This window comes from Macrobrachium nipponense, chromosome 13 (assembly GCF_015104395.2).
Source record: "Macrobrachium nipponense isolate FS-2020 chromosome 13, ASM1510439v2, whole genome shotgun sequence".
Taxonomy (NCBI): Eukaryota; Metazoa; Arthropoda; class Malacostraca; order Decapoda; family Palaemonidae; genus Macrobrachium; species Macrobrachium nipponense.
The window spans coordinates 3,240,961-3,259,200 of NC_087206.1; the positions used below are offsets into that span (position 1 = coordinate 3,240,961).

At 37.3% G+C, this 18,240-nt stretch overlaps 1 protein-coding gene across 1 annotated transcript; it reads left to right on the forward strand.

Moving 5' to 3' along the window:
- Positions 1-15,131: 15,131 nt before the first annotated feature.
- LOC135225556 (uncharacterized) lies at positions 15,132-16,676 on the forward strand. Its single transcript, XM_064264826.1, has one exon. It carries the CDS (start codon positions 15,132-15,134, stop codon positions 16,674-16,676), a length of 1,545 nt encoding a protein of 514 aa, XP_064120896.1.
- The last annotated feature ends 1,564 nt before the right edge of the window (positions 16,677-18,240 follow it).

Sequence of the window (18,240 nt, forward strand, 5' to 3'; positions counted from 1 at the left end):
GAGGGGAACAATCCCTCTGGTTGATGATAATTACGCTGATCTCAGATAAGCAGACCAGAAGGACCCCTCATTAAAAGAGCAGGAGAAGATGTTGCCATACGGGTGGTACGATAATAATTGCCCGCGTTCCGATCTGCCTGACCCTTACTTTCTTCGGGATGAAAGGAAAGGGAGACGGAATCTCTCTCTCTCTCTCTCTCTCTCTCTCTCTCTCTCTCTCTCTCTCTCTCATTCTGCCCTATAATTATCTGGTAGTTAAGAATTAGCTACATCCAGATACTCATAAAAACGTTTTATTAGACACGATATGAAGATACTGCTTTTTAATTATAAAATAAATATAACAGATAAATTATTAAATCTAATTACATTTCAAAAAATCAACTTTGTAGTCAAAATCACTTTTGACCTTACGAGTATGTGACGGCTTGTGATACAGAAGTTCGAATTTCTATATCGAATGAGATTAGATGCGAATGAAAAAAAACGTTGGTCTAAAACTTTAAATGATCCAATTACTAAAAATAAAATAATCTGTACTTTAGAAGACTTACTTCCGAGCTGAGATTCAAAGTTTCCCCGACTTGAACGATGAACGAAAACTGAAAAGGGATATATAGCCAAAAGTTATGAATGTGAAATCACCCTTATTTAAAAGAAATGAGAGGGTAACACCATTACAGTGACCGTCCTTATTATATACCTATATTTCCATCCTTACGATGAGTCACTTTCGTTAAAATATTGGAGCTGAATTTCAAAATATGAAGCTCCATTTGTATCATGTGGAATGTATGACTGTCAATAAATTTGAAATATTCCAGGAAAATTAATATCTAATATCTATTTCTGAGTTTCGACACAAATATAACTTTGCACGAAGTTGCCTTTTCTGAGATCGCTGAGATTTCTCATTACTCCCTAAAGACATTGAAGATGTCTTTCAACAAGACAGCTTCATTTCGAAAGATCGGGCTGTGTTCGTTTACATTACATGATTTCAGTTCTTGAAAAACTCTAAAAAAAATATATGATTTACTCATTACTCCCTAAAAGTTCTTAAAAAATATAAACAAATATATATGAGATATCCCATTACTCCCTAAAGACCTTGAAGAAGATGTCTTTCAACAAGACAGCTTCACGTCGAAAGATCATGTTGTATTACTGGATTTCAGTTCTTAAAAATAATTAAATAGAGAAATAAAAATAAGAAAAATATAAAAAAGAGAGTTTTCTCATTACTCCCTAAAGACCTTGAAGATGTCTTTCAACTAGGTCGTGCATAACGAAGATCAGGTCAAAAGAAAGACGAAGAACGCTCCTCTCCCAATAATCTAAAGACCCCCACTGTAAGCAGGCGAGTTTCAAAAGACATCTGAACATCAAGGTAATCCTTAAAATCCGATCCTGTCAGACTTGAGAGGGGAAAATAAATGAATTTAACGGTCTGAAATGTCTCCAAAAGTGAAGGTTAATTCTTTCTGATGACGGTAATTATTTTGATCCCGGATGAAAATAAGCCCCACGGAACATTCATTAAGGGATCAGGGGATGTTCACGTACGGATATAATTATCCGGATCAGAGAGAGAGAGAGAGAGAGAGAGAGAGAGAGAGAGAGAGAGAGAGAGAGAGACCTGTCCCCTTCAGAGAGATGAAAGGAAGAAAAATGAACCGTAATGCGCTTATCTTCTGGACGTCCAAAACTCAGTTTTGATGAGAGAAAAAGGTCAAGGTATTCTGATAATAATAATAATAATAATAATAATAATAATAATAATAATAATTAATAATAATAACAATAATAATATAATAATAATAATAATAATAATAATATTTTTTACTGAATATATTGACATGATGAACATCGGACAGCTGCTTAGGAATATAGAATAATAATAATAATAATAATAATAATAATAATAATAATAATAATAATAATAATAATAATAATAATAATAATAATAATAATAATAATAATAATATACAGCTACCTAGAGGAGACAAACACCATCCCCCACCAACAGAAAGGCTGCAGAAGGAAGTGTAGGGGCACAAAAGACCAGCTCCTGATAGACAAAATGGTAATGAAGAACAGTAGGTTAGAAGAAAACCAACCTAAGCATGGCATGGATAGACTATAAGAAAGCCTTCGACATGATACCACACACATGGCTAATAGAATGCCTGAAAATATATGGGGCAGAGGAAAACACATCATGCTTCCTCAAAAATACAATGCGCAACTGGAATACAATACTTACAAGCTCTGGAATAAGACTAGCAGAGGTTAATATCAGGAGAGGGATCTTCCAGGGCGACTCACTGTCCCCACTACTCTTCGTAGTAGCCATGATTCCCATGACAAAAGTACTACAGAAGATGGATGCCGTACCAACTCAAGAAAAGAGGCAACAGAATCAACCATCTGATGTTCATGGACGACATCAAGCTGTATGGTAAGAGCATCAAGGAAATAGATACCCTAATCCAGACTGTAAGGATTGTATCTGGGGACATCAGGATGGAGTTTGGAATAGAAAAATGCGCCTTAGTCAACATACAAAAAGGCAAGTAACGAGAACTGAAGGAATAAAGCTACCAGATGGGAGCAACATCAAACACATAGATGAGACAGGATACAAATACCTGGGAATAATGGAAGAAGGGGATATAAAACACCAAGAGATGAAGGACACGATCAGGGAAAGAATATATGCAGAGACTCAAGGCGATACTCAAGTCAAAACTCAACGCCGGAAATATGATAAAAGCCATAAACACATGGGCAGTGCCAGTAATCAGATACAGCGCAGGAATAGTGGGAATGGACGAAGGCAGAACTCCGCACCATAGATCAGAAAAACCAGGAAACATATGACAATACACAAAGCATTACACCCAAGAGCAAATACGGACAGACTATACATAACACGAAAGGAAGGAGGGAGAGGACTACTAAGTACAGAGGACTGCGTCAACATCGAAACAGAGCACTCGGGGCAATATCTGAAAACCAGTGAAGAGAGTGGCTAAGAAAGAGTGCCTGGGAGAAGGACTAATAAAAGTAGACGAAGACCCAGAAATATACAGAGACAGGAGAAAGACAGACAGAACAGAGGGACTGGCACAACAAACCAATGCACGGACAATACATGAGACAGACTAAAGAACTAGCCAGCGATGACAATTGGCAATGGCTACAGAGGGGAGAGCTAAAGAAGGAAACTGAAGGAATGATAACAGCGGCAAGATCAGGCCCTAAGAACCAGATATGTTCAAAGAACGATAGACGGAAATGACATCTCTCCCATATGTAGGAAGTGCAATACGAAAAATGAAACCATAAACCACATAGCAAGTGAATGCCCGGCACTTGCACAGAACCAGTACAAAAAGAGGCATGATTCAGTGGCAAAAGACCCTCCACTGGAGCCTGTGCAAGAAACATCAGCTACCTCCCAGTAATAAGTGGTACGAGCACCAACCTGAGGAGTGATAGAAAACGATCAGGCAAAGATCCTCTGGGGACTATGGTATCAGAACGGATAGGGTGATACGTGCAAACAGACCAGACGTGACATTGATTGACAAAGTCAAGAAGAAAGTATCACTCATTGAGTCGCAATACCATGGGACACCCTGAGTCGAAGAGAAAGAGAGGGAAAAATGGATAAAGTATCAAGATCTGAAAATAGAAATAAGAAGGATATGGGATATGCTAGTGGAATCGTACCCATAATCATAAGAGCACTAGGAACGTCGATCCCAAGATCCCTGAAAGGAATCTAGAAAAACTAGAGGCTGAAGTAGCTCCAGGACTCATGCAGAAGAGTGATCCTAGAAACGGCACACATAGTAAGAAAAGTGATGGACTCCTAAGGAGGCAGGATGCAACCCGGAACCCACACTATAAATACCACCCAGTCGAATTGGAGGACTGTGATAATAATAATAATAATAATTTACTGAAAATATTGACATTATGAACATCGGACAGCTGCTTAGGAATATAATAATAATAATAATAACAATAATATAATATAATAATAATAATAATAATAATAATAATAATAATAATAATAATATTTTTACTGAAAATATTGACATGATGAACATCGGACAGCTTCTTTAGTTTAGTTTAGTTTAGTTTTTATTTATGTCATATTAATACAATTCTCTACACAAGTTCCAGTTAAGCCGCCGAAGCTGTAATAGCTTATATGGCAGGCTACATAAAACGTCAATACAATAAATTAGCATAAAGCACAGACATTAATGCACACAAACTTACTATGAGATTCAGGGTCTCTGTAACACGGTTTTTTTTGGACTTTGCTCCTTGTCAAAGCATCGGATGTAGCTGAAAGTTGACATATGTATATTTTACCACACACAAATTTTGTCAGCATTATCAATAACCTAAACCCGATAGTTTTTTAATTTTTATAGAGTAAAAATTATCTAGCCGACGCCATGGCCAATGATTATGAGTCAAGAGTCGTAAAACATTCATTACGTAAGCAAGGTAAACACCTATTGATGAAATGTTGCCCCGCCCATCCACCAGACAGAAACTCCATCGGCTCTGAAACCCAAAGACTTTATGAATGGCGGAACGATACATAGATGTGGGTGGGGTATCAGTCCTAGCGTAGTAATGCTACTGTAGCAGTAGTGCCACAACAGTATAGTATGTAATATACATGAATTAAACGTTTAGGCCAAACTGCTGGGATCCTTGAGGATCATTTAGCACTTCTTATAACTCTCGAGAAATTAGTTTTTTTTATAGCCAGAAGTTAAATTTTCTAATCCAACAATGCCCATGGTAGCCTTCAGTGTTATCCGGAATTATAACGAGGCGAAAGTGGGTGGAGCCTCATGAAGTCGTCATTCTGATGATAATTATTGGTGAAGGTTTAAAGCCAATATACGGTATACCGGCTTTTTCAGTAAATAGGTAGATAGCCAATAAATAAAAATTGCTTGACATTGGATATAGCAGTTATCTAATCAAGCTTGTCTACTATGTTTTTGAAAATACCAACTGTTCCCTAAATCTTGTCAATCTGATTGTGACCTATAAAGTAGACTGTAATTTCTTAATATTTTACTGAAAATATTGACATGATGAACATCGGACAGCTGCTTTGGAATGTAATAATAATAATAATAATAATAATAATAATAATAATAATAATAATAATAATAATAATATAATAATAAATAATAATAATAACAATAATAAGAATAATAATACTAAGGGCCTTCACTGGAGCCTGTGCAAGAAACACCAGCTACCTTGCAGTAATAATAAGTACGAACACCAACCTGAAGGAGTGATAGAAAACGATCAGGCAAAGATCCTCTGGGACTACGGTATCAGACCAGATAGGGCAATACGTGCCAATAGACCAAAATCAAGAAGAAAGTGTCACACATTGGTGTCGCAATACCATGGGACACCAGAGTTGAAGAGAAAGCGAGAAAAGATTGATAAGTATCAAGACCTGAATATAGAAATAAAAAGGATCTTGGGATATGCCAGTGGAAACTGTACCCATAATCGTAGGAAAACTAGGCACGATCCCATGATCACTGAGAACGAACGTGGAAAAACTAGATGCCGAAGTAGCTCCAGGACTCATGCAGAAGAGTGTGCTGCTGGAAACAGCGTACGCAGTGAGATAAGTGATGGACTCCTAGGGAGACAGGATGCAAAGTGGAACCCCACACTATAAATACCACCCAGTCGAATTGGAGGACTGTGATAGACAAAAAAATAAAAATGATAATTATAAAGAAGAAGAAGAAATAAATAAAAAAAAACCTGGACATCTTCATACAAATGTATTTGTTTACGATCCTGGTAGTCACGACGCCAGATAATTATTAATTATTCATTCATTACATACATGAACATTATAATTATGACACCATTTTCACTCATGACGGAAACATTTCTCTAACCAGAATTACAGTCACTTATTGAATGGCATTGTCACTCTGGTCTCACAACTGAAAGAACGCGAATTTCGAGTAGAATACCTTCAACTCCACTTTTGTATATAGCTCTCTCTCTTTTTTTTTTTAACTGGCTATAACAAGTCTGTCAATATCGGATTTCGTTATCCAGCGAAAAGTTAGCGAAATGGAAACCCGATAAAGAAGCGACAGACGATGATGAGATTTCTCCCTGCTAAGGAACTCATTCAAGCGTGAGAGATCGGGTGTCCCAAGCTTGGTTGAATCCATCTCGACCCCAGAGAATAATCTTCCGCAGATACCACGCCTAGACTCGCGACGTCTATAGTTTTTTTTTTTTTTCTTATTAGTCTCTGATCTCTCCCGTAATTACCGTCTCTCCTTTATCCTTACTACTACTACGCTTTAATTAGAAATCTCGCTTCGATGAACCCTGGCAGCTGTTACGCCAGATATGCGATAGTGGATCAATCAGTTTCCCGCCAAAAAGATCAAAAGAAAGTTGTTGGTATTTTCGCTGCTAAACAGGTGAGAGAAAGATAACTTCCTTTTCATCTAGGAGGTTAATTTTTATAATTAGTATTTATATTTACCAAGCATATTATATAAATATATATATATATATATATATATATATATATATATATATCGATATATATATATATATATATATATGTGTGTGTATATATATATATATATATATAGTATATATATATAGTATATATATATATATATATATATGTGTGTGTGTGTGTGTGTGTGTGTGTGTGTGTAACTAGTAAGGGGAAATGCACAGATTCATTATTTTTAGCTTCCCTTAGATACTGAGAGTTCGGGCAACAACCTAAGAATGCTGATGACTCTTTTTTGGGTGGTATGATGTTAAAGTTCCTTAGCTAAGCATATCAGTGCCATGAGGGCTTGTTCAAGGTGCCTTCGAAAACTGGCTGCAACCAGTTACCGAAGGGTGTGAATTTTATGTGTACGTGTGCGCCTCTTCCGTTCATAATGGCATCTTTTTAGCCCAAAACTAAGGGGAGACTTACGGAGAGGTCTGTGCGAGAAAGGCAGAGCCACGATGGCGTATACTGAGGAGTTTCCTTTTGAAAGTGTGTGATATTCCAAGCTGTAATGGGTAAGAGTCAATGTGCTTTAGCCAAAGATGTGACTTAGTTGTCTGTCTTGATATTTTGTAAAGGTGTTCTATTTCATTTGATCTTTTGACTTTTTCTTTACAATTGTGTGTGTTCACTAGTGTGTTCTCCTGTCTTTTAAACAGGCGGATCTAGTGGAGGGGACCAAGTGTCCTAGTGATTGGACTGTGTTTTGGAGGAGAGATAATTGGTTTGACTAATTACTGATTAAGACTATTAAAATACCGGGAGGTTGTCTGTGAGACTTGAACTATGAATTATCATTCTATATTATCCTGTAAGAATATGAATTATTCAATTATTACTTTGCTTTGAATAAAAACGTATATTTTTGTAGCTCCGACTCTGATTGATGACCTGATGGAGTGGAGAGAGAGAGAGAGAGAGAGAGAGAGAGAGAGAGAGAGAGAGAGAGAGAGAGAGAGCGAGGAGAAAGTGTCACCAAACTTAGTTCGCCTTCCGCTCTTGGCTAAATGCTTACCAAATATGAGAATAATGGGGGGCGATGCTCCCGTGTTTATATATATATATATATATATATATATATATATATATATATATATATATATATATATATATATATATATGTGTGTGTGTGTGTGTGTGTGTGTGTGTGTATGTATATATGTATATATATATATATATATATATAATATTATATTATAATATATATATATATATATATATATATATATATATATATATATATATATATCATACATACACACACACACACACACATATATATATATATATATATAATATATATATATATATATATATTATATATATATATATATATATATATGTTAACGGGATGGGATTAATCTTGATATTTATTTGGTAAACGTGTAACCCGAGCGTCAGGCAACCGACACATAATCTCTCTCTCTCTTTCTCTCTGCCAAGCAACCAATGGCTCGCGACCTCTCTTTCTCTCTCTCTGATCCCTCTCTCTCTCTCCATTCTAACAGGTAATCAAATGAGAGAGTTGCATTACAAAAATACATTTATTTAACAACGGAAAGATAATGATCCAAGTCTTACTGACTAACTTAACTCAGTTAAATCCCCAACATTAAAATGTCTAAAACAGTAATTGTCACACCAATTGTCTATACTCCCATCGGGACCCTCGGTCTCCCTAGGACTCTCGGTCCTCGGTACCCCTTGCCAGAATCGTCTGTTTCAAAGACACGGGAAACACACTCGTAAGTACACATAAGTTTAAAGGCAAAGTTAAAGATCAGATATTCTTACAAATGTCAAACAGACAACAAGCCACCCCTTTGGCTAAAGTAATTTAACTCACCCATGCAGCCAGAATATTTCACTCACTATATAAATAAACTTTTGCAGAGCTCCCCCGGCATCTTGCCTTTCTCCCACAGACGTCTCTATCCAGTCTCCCCATAGACTTAGTTAGTTATACATTAAGAATAGAAGAAGCGCACACGCACATACGAATGCACACTTCGTTAACGCCTCATATTACTGGCTACAACTAGTTTCCCAAAGGCACTTTGAAAAGAGCCCATGAACTGACGAACATTGACTCGTCTAACTATGCAGTTTCATATCACGCCACCACAGAAATCATTTATCAGCTTTTCTTGAGTCATTGCTTCGGCTCTGTTCTCCACATTCCAAAAAGGTCACAGCGAACATATTGGCAATATATCATTAATTATAACCCTAGGACTTATATAGCTCAGCCACGCACACTTGCTAGCACCCGCGTAGCAAATGGTCGAACAGAACAGCTTACATAACATAAAAAACATTGGCCAGCTTAAAATAAAATATAAATAATAACTGCACATCTCTGGCATTATAAAATAAAGTCTATTACACTTCATCTCAAATAACACTAGAATATTCTCTCATCTTGGATTCTTGAATATCCCTCTTTGTCTGCAACTAGCTGCTCAAACTGTAGCAGGCTGTAGGAAGACAGAATGCCTCCCTCATTGTAGAAGGCTTCTAACGGCTTCTGCAGATCCCCAAAAGCGCTGTTGAACTCTGTAGAACTCTTGTAATCACCATGGACAAACGGCAGCAACCTCTCTGCATGGTTGGTGGACGTCTTGCTAGCGTTGGGGAACGACTTTTATGGTGTGTTAGTATGTCGGTCAATCAAAGAAAATTAACCCCAGACATACTACTTCTATCAAACAATGATCTCAAAAAGTCAGAAATACCAACTGAACGTCTCCCAATTAACTCCATTTAATATGACTACTAAATCATAAGTCATCATCATTAACTCTCGAGGAAAAAAAACATAAAGTTCTCCAACTCAACTCTCAAACTCACACATCATCATACACAATTCAAAACTCACAGCAAATCCACGGACTTCACACTCACATTCCAACTCGAATGTTCTCATAAGTAAAAAAAAAAAAAAAAAAAGACAATGAACCCAAGGGAAAAAAAAATCACGTAACAAGCCCAGACCCAAAAAATGTTCTCTCAAGCTCTGATATTTGAACAACTCACAAAATCAGTAAAAATCTCCAATGTTTAACAGCAAAACCCCTTACTGCTAATATAATTAATCACAATGAGACTCAGTGTCAAACTCCCATTTATATAAATCTCAACCCCGATAAATTACATCTCCCGTCCAAAAAGAATTGCTATTTAAAACTCAACCCCAATTACATCTCTCATAGGAAAAGGAAGAAAAAAAAAAGATAATCACAAATAAACTTCCCCCATCACAAAACACATATTATATGTATGATATACATAACCCCCGCATTTTTCCCAAGAAATGCCCCATGAATAGCTATGGAATTTGCCATCACAACTTTCATCGACCGGACATGGCCAGAAAGCAAACTCTCACAAATGCGCTTTCGTGAAATGCTATTGTCAACATTTCCAGATATTGTAAAAACTCTGAGCAATCACCACTAAAGGAAAAGGATCAGCACAGCGCTTGTCAGCAGAAAAATCCACCTGCGGACACGTATGCTCGACTGCAGCATAAAAAATGTCTTGTCAGACACACAAGTTTGGAAACTCATAATTCTCCAGAAAAACTTCTATACTGACACGAAGTAAGCACATTTCACGAAATTAACTCCAGGATATGACTATTGTGTTCAAAAATTTGTCTCGAAGACGTAACTCTCAACATGACACTGCCCAATTATGTGCCTCCAAAAATAATACACTTGTGAACATAAAAAATGCACACATCTCCATAGGACCACAATGCAGTAATGCCACTCGCCTCCAAATAGTCACGAAACCAAAAGGAAAGAACCACAGAAATCTTCTCTTGGCTCAAGAAAACAAAACTCCCATAACCACAAAAAAGGGTCACTCGCCAAAGGTTAAGTCCATCTCCATATATTAATATGAGACACCATAATAATAATAACACCACTCCGGTGATAAAAATATTTCCTCCATTTGGTTAATAACCAACCACCATAGCCACATGTTAATAAAAAAAAACACCACTCCAGGAATAAAGAATAGTCACCTCTATTTCGGCAAATAAAAAATATTTACCTCTATTTCCCCAATCACTCCATGTGGAATAAAACAAGGCTCCAAAAAATATATCTCCAAAAAGGAATATAAGAAAAATTAAATCCTATCTCCAAAAAAATGTGCACTCAAAGCATTTAACTCACACAGTCACAAATATTGCCCCTAATATCTCCAAAAATGAGTCTCCATTTGCAACAAAGATGGCTGCAAAATAATTGAACTAAACATAGCTCTCACCACCATTTGCAAACATCAAATGGCCAAAAATATATCTCCAATATATTATTTCTCAAATTATACTCCCAAAATAAATTACCTCGAATTATATCTCCAAAATAATATATCTCAATTCTCCAGGGAATAACTCAATGTTATAGTCAAAAACTATAAAACTCTCTGTTAAGCATAACTGCTGAAAAAGGGCAAAATCTCGGCAAATAAAATTGTCTAGGAAATTCTAGAAAAAAAAAATCAACCAATGATGTGCCAACAAACTTACATTATAATAAAACTCCAAATACACAGTGTCTAAGCCAAGACTTCTCCATATGCACTACGACATAGGCCATTAGAAACTTAGCCAAGTTTCCTATCTCTCACAAAGTTGTCACAAATACAACAAAGGTATTGTGGAAGAAACTCACAATTTCTGGAACATAAATATCCAGAGAAAAAATGTAGTGCCATTACGTATGCATTCAAAAAAAAAGAGCAAAAAATTCTCCCATATATTTCTCTACAGCATCAAATAGCTGCAAACACAAACACGTTCCAGAACAATGACTTTAAGTCACGAACTGAGACATTAAAAAAAATATTCACACAAATTGGAGAGAAAAAATAAATTCAAATTCACCAATGATATAGAAACTTGTGTCAGCGACGGCTAACTTCCAAAAAAAGGAGAAAAGAAAAATCAACGGCATTATTAACTATCTCCTGTGACTCACGTATGTCAAACAATTATCTGCTGAACTCATAAAAAAAGGAAAAAATAAAATAATGTGTTGTTAGTTCCTCCCAAATAAAAAAAAAAAAAAAAACAACACCACCCTTGACAGCATTACAGCACCCACGTATTAGTATATAATAAAAAAAAAACAGTGTCAGACGTATCACTATCAGCAAAATCACCAAAATTGCCATCATCAAAATCACTAGTATTATTATAAAAAAAAAAATCACCAATGTTAATGCTTGTCCATTCACCCAGAAAATTCAGCACAAAATTCACCAAGATTCACCAAAACTCATCACTCATGAATTACTGAAATATTCTCCAAAGTCACAAAAACTCAACAAATAATTAACCCCAAGATTTCTCCCATAATTCATTGTAATAATTCTCCATGAATAATTATCTGTAATAATTATAAAATAATCTCCCATGAAATATCTCAAATCTCTCGTAAAACAAGTCCCAAGTAATGATAGTTATACTTAAGAAACCCTCTCGTAAAATATCTAAAGAAATAATAACAATTATCAGTAATAATAATAATTCTCCATAGTAATAATTCTCTTGCAAAGATCACAAGTAAGGGTGTAATTCAAATAGCATACACCAGTATTGCCAAACCCCATGATACACCACCAATGCCACACCCAAAATCAACACCAGATGCAACACCAATCATCGGCATTTTAAAGTAATCTCTCCCCATTATATTTGTGTCTTCCAAAGAATAAGGAAAACATACACCACATCTCATGCATGTCATTTACTTTTCTCTTCATTCACGATGTAGCGGACTTTCAAACGGTTGTTTGTGCTGTTTAAGTATTTATTACTCTAAAGATTTGGGTGTCTGTAAATGCTGTTTACCCTTAAACGAGCATTAATATGGTTACTGTCTATTTGCTAGTGGTTGCTTCCAGGCTGTTTATATTTTAACGTTTAGTCTTTAGTAGCAAGGTCTGACTGACAGACCATAAGTGAATACGCTCTTGTTTTAAATTTGGATAACTGTTTACATATAGTCGGGTGGACTTTGTGAGTGATATTAATATTTACTGTATTAGTCACTATTAAGTTTTATTTTGTTGTATCTATTTTATTCTTTGCATTTAAATATTTTGTCTTTATTTCGATATACCATAAGCAGTTCGTATTTTGTCATTACTTTGTGCAGTTTTATTTGTCATTTATTTTGTGTTTTTTTTCTTCTTTGTAGACTTCACCGAATAAAGAGAAGTGGTAGAAGTGGTTTTCCTTGACTTGTGGAATCTCACCGTTGTCCAAATTAGTGAAGTAAACCCAAATCGACTTCTGCCATGGAGGACTTTGTAGCAGCGGACTACGAAAAATTAAAAAAAAACTCGGATATACTTGAAGTCTCAAATTACCCGAGGGATAAATGGGCTAAAGGAACTCCTTGAAGAGGGCTGTACCGACAATGTTTAAATAAATCGCAGAATATCCATGATGGAGGGACGAATAAATAGTTTTCAGGAAATTTTGAATCAGATGGAAAAAATTCTATCATGCAATGATTTAATATATAACAAAGAATGTAATATGACCGAGTGGGCTCGTGATCTGGAGACCCAGTCAGAGGAGTTGGACTCAAGAACTGTCATATTGTCTTCTCTACGCTCGGAGTTTTTAGGCAAACACACGCCAACTGACTCTACAAAGGACGAAGAAATGTTGAAGCTTATCGAGAAGCTTTCGACTAAGTTGGATGATATTCGAATAGCAGAGAAATCACGACATGCTATCCGAATTCCAGCTCTTCATGCACCGTGTTGGGATGGAGCACCCCGAAACTTTCAGTCGTGGAGGGTTCGAATGGACCAATACTTTGAGTCAGCTGGTATGAATGATGGTAAAGAAAAGCTCATGATCTTGTTAAATGGCAACACATTACCAAAAGTAGTTCAAGATACTATTGTGGATTGCAGTTCTGTTGATGGTGAAAATGGAGCTTGGAGGCGCCTTGAAGAGAAGGTACCAAAATCTGCCATCATACGAGATGTACTACTTGGTTTAGAAGCCTTGAAACCAATGAAGTCTACAGCAGCAAGGGAGATGAGACAGGTTTTGGATGGACTGACTGATTTTGCTCGGCGAATGAGAGAACTTGGTCAAGACAGGGAATTGGACTCATTCATGACAATTGAAATGGTCAGCAGAAAGATCGATTCTGGAATTTATTACGAATATATGCGGCAATCAAAATGTCATAATCAGAACATTAGCCAGAGTTGATTACATATCTACGGAGAGAAACAGAAGCTAGAGAGCGTCGAGAACATCCCCATTCCCTGAGTGATAATACTAACAAGTCAGCTGTAAACTATTTTAGAGACAAAAGCTCAGAATGTGATGAATCCTTGGCTACATTGGTTTATGATGGGAGGGCTTGCCCCTTTTGTATAGATAAAACTCATTTGATCATTAAATGTCCTATCTTTATATCAAAAACCAAGGAAGAAAGACGAAGGATGATTGTGAGCAGTAAGAGATGTTTCTTTTGTCTTGGAGCCAACCACAACGCAATCAATTGTACACGCCCGGATAAGAAACGCTGTGTAGATTGCCAACTTTATCATCATCGATTTGTAGCCTGCCCACCATACGGAAATAAAGTACAGCCAAGGACTTTTTCTGGGTTGGAAAGTTCACGGGCGGGAGGTACTTCTGCTTTGAACGCGAATCTAACTCTGTTGGGAAGTGCTTCTGAGTGCAACATTGGTCATGCACGGGAGGTTGCTTCAGATGCAGATGCAACATTCAACACAGTAGGGACCCTGAACTCAAGCCAGGAAGGAAAAATTCATCGACGCTACTCCCCTACAACGTATGTAGAAATGCAAGATGTTGAGAAAAAATGGCATCGCGTGGTTGCATTTATTGATACAGGTGCTGATACAACATTGCTTAAGTTATCCACAGCCAAGCATTTTGGCTTGCAAGGTGAACCATTCAAGTTTCGATATGGAGTAGCTGGAGGAGGTATTGCTGAGGAAAGCAGTGCCAAGTTTTCTATCCAAATTAGACCAGTGAATGGAATTAAGTCATACAATGTAATTGCAATTGGAATTGAGAAACCAGCCCATAACAGTCCTGCAGTTGGAGGGGATATTTTTTATGAGTATCCTCATCTGAACGCTGCCAAGGGAACGTTACCCACAGATGAAGCAGAAATTGATATCATCATTGGTTATGACTATTATTTCCTTACAATGCCAGTTGAGAGCGTAAAAGACTCTGTGTCTCCTGAATCGTCTCCAGTTGCCGTCAGAAGTATCTTGGGATGGACCATTTTTGGAGGGAATATTCCAAAACCCAAACCACATGCTGCATCCAAGGTCCAGTTTTTGAGTCATTTAGAGGATTTGCAGAAATTATATACATCTGATGTTGTTGGTGTCAAACCAACAACATTGTGTGTTTGCTCAGATAAGGAAATAGCAGAGTCTCAGTTCATAAAACATTGTCGAAATAAGTTTTTGTATTAATGCGGATGGTCGCATGACTGTGGTAAATGCCTTGGAAGCCCGGTTTTCCCCTGAGCATTTGGAGTGTCTTGTACGAATAACTGCTTACTGCCGCCGTTTGCTATTACAACAAAACCCAGAAAACTATCAAAGTCATCTAGAACCTAAAGAAATACAAGAAGCAGAACTGGCTTTATTTTATGCAAGCCAGAAGTCTTTAAATAATCAAGATGAAGTTAATCATAAACATATTAAAAAGCTTGACCCAAAGTTTGATGAAAAAGGCATTTTAAGAATTGGAGGCAGACTACATAAGCATCATTTACCCCACGAGCAGAGGCCTCCAGTTTTATTGGTGAGGAATTCTTCCCTGGCTGAAGCATTCGCTCAGATGATTCGTCGATGTACAGGTCATCAAGGATATAGAGTCGCAATTGCTTTAGCTTTTAAGCTTGGAGTTTACATTATTGGAGGAGCAAGATTATTTAAGGACATTGCTTTCAAGTGTTGTTTCTGCAGAACCAGACGTCACCTATTGTTGGGCCAACAGGTGGGGGAACTGCCAAGTTTCAGAGGTGAGCCCAATACCCCTCTCTTCAGCAGAGTTGCATTAGATTTCTTTGGCCCTATCAAGTTAAAGTTGACTCGTAATGCAAGCACTGAAGGAAGTATAATGATCATAACTTGCACCGTCACTCGTGTCATATCTCTTGAACTGGTCGACTCATTGTCTTCAGATGCTTTTCTCTGTGCTTGGAGAAGATTTACTTGTAATCATGGAATCCATCCAATTTTGGCAGTAAGTGACAGAGGATGCAATTTCATAGGGGCTCAAGAGAAATTGCAAAAGTGGATAAATTCTTGGAACGAGAGCCTAATAAAGGACAAGTTTGCAATTGCTGGGACAAAATTTGAGTGGAAACTCAACACACCTCACGCTTCTCATATGAATGGTGTTGTTGAATCATTGATCAGAAGCTGTAGAAGAGGTTTAGATGCAGTAACAGATTATCACCACAGGAAGTTCAGTGCTTTGGAATGGCAAACAATACTGTTAGAGGTGACATACCTTGTTAATTCACGACCACTTTTCCCAAATGGACCAGATCCTCTTGAGTCCCCAACTATATCCGGCAATGACTTACTGTTTCCTCACGGGCAACCTTCAGTTCTACAACCATATACCGGTAACGAAGTGAACTTGAGAAGCATGGTAGTGGTAGCTCAACAGAGAATTCAGATATTTTGGGAGACTTGGATTCGTTATATGCCTCCTCAGCTAGTACAAAGATCGAAATGGTTTCATCCCAAACAGAATCTTCAAGTTGGTGATTTGGTTCTTCTTCTGGAACCAGGCCTAAAGGGAGGTGTCGCTCCTAGGGGACTGTGGAGGCGCGGTCTTGTTGAGAGGATTCATCCCGGAAAAGATGGGCTTGTTCGAAGAGTTACTGTTCAAACAGTGGAGAATGGAAAGGTGGTTCACTGGGAGAGACCCATTCATAAACTTTGCTTAATTGCTACGGTACAAGAGCTTCAACATGGATTCCAAGCTAAGGCAGATAAAGATGCTCGAAATTAAATTGGCAGAATTTAATTTATATTATAAAACAAACCGATTTGGTCTCTCTCTATATGTATATGTTTCGAAAGTCCTTTAAATTATTGTGGTTCATTGCATTCTCCACTAGGCGGGAGTGTAGCGGACTTTCAAACGGTTGTTTGTGCTGTTTAAGTATTTATTACTCTAAAGATTTGGGTGTCTGTAAATGCTGTTTACCCTTATACGAGCATTAATATGGTTACTGTCTATTTGCTAGTGGTTGCTTCCAGGCGGTTTATATTTTAACGTTTAGTCTTTAGTAGCAAGGTCTGACTGACAGACCATAAGTGAATACGCTCTTGTTTTAAATTTGGATAACTGTTTACATATAGTCGGGTGGACTTTGTGAGTGATATTAATATTTACTGTATTAGTCACTATTAAGTTTTATTTTGTTGTATCTATTTTATTCTTTGCATTTAAATATTTTGTCTTTATTTCGATATACCATAAGCAGTTCGTATTTTGTCATTACTTTGTGCTGTTTTATTTGTCATTTATTTTGTGTTTTTTCTTCTTTGTAGACTTCACCGAATAAAGAGAAGTGGTAGAAGTGGTTTTCCTTGACTTGTGGAATCTCACCGTTGTCCAAATTACACGAGAAAGAAAAATCTCTTTCCATTTCGTTTTCTCTTCATCCAAGAGAAAGAAAATCTTTTTTCTAAAAAAAACCCTACGGGTATCTCACGTCATCAACTAATCAATCAGCTGATGTCTTGGCATTGAAAAATCATTTTGAAGGACAAATTCGTCTCTCAACACCCTGAGAAAGAAAAAAAAAAGGAAGGAGTTCACCCACACTGAGAAAAAAAAAGTTTCTCCCCCACTGAGCATTGAAACACCCCTCAGTCAAGCGATAGAAACCCCCCCCCCCCCCCACCCCCCCCCCTGAACAGCGTCTGAGTATCCCCCTAAGGTATACACCAGTAGTGTAGTACCCTTGCAATACCCCCCGAGGCAGGCCAGTAGTACCCTCCCGGTAATCAATGCCTTTTTGCATTTGTTAGCAGAAATTTGCTGAGCCTGCAAGAAATGGGTGGGCTGCCCTTTGTCTTCAAGAAAATGCAATACAAGCACAGTTCGCATGAACGAAAAACATTTTATACACCCTTATATGTTAAACAAAGACGAATGCGTCTATTCTAAACACACGCCAATAATGAAAAACACGTCACTTTCTGCTACTAGGGGGAAAAAATTTTGACATCTTAAACCAGTCCCATTACACTGAACTATTTCGAAAAACCCACCAGGATTAAAAAAAAAAAACACACCGTAACACTTACATCTTCAAAATAAGAGAAAACCACCCCGGAATCTGCGTAAAACACACGAATCTCGTCGGCACAATGCACTCAGCAAACCGCGCAGCGAGAAAGCACTCGATATCTTTCACACACAAGCCAGACTGAGTCACTCACGCCTTGGAGGGTCTCGGTACGGGCAAATTTGATGACTCTAATACAATTTCTTTCCTCAGCACACATCCTTACGGATGAATATTTCTCTACCCCTTTCACTTAGCAACTGAAATCTAACAATT

Coding starts and splice junctions, on each gene's coding strand:
- LOC135225556 (XM_064264826.1), top strand. CDS start 15,132: ATGACTGTGGTAAATGCCTTGGAAGCCCGGTTTTCCCCTGAGCATTTG.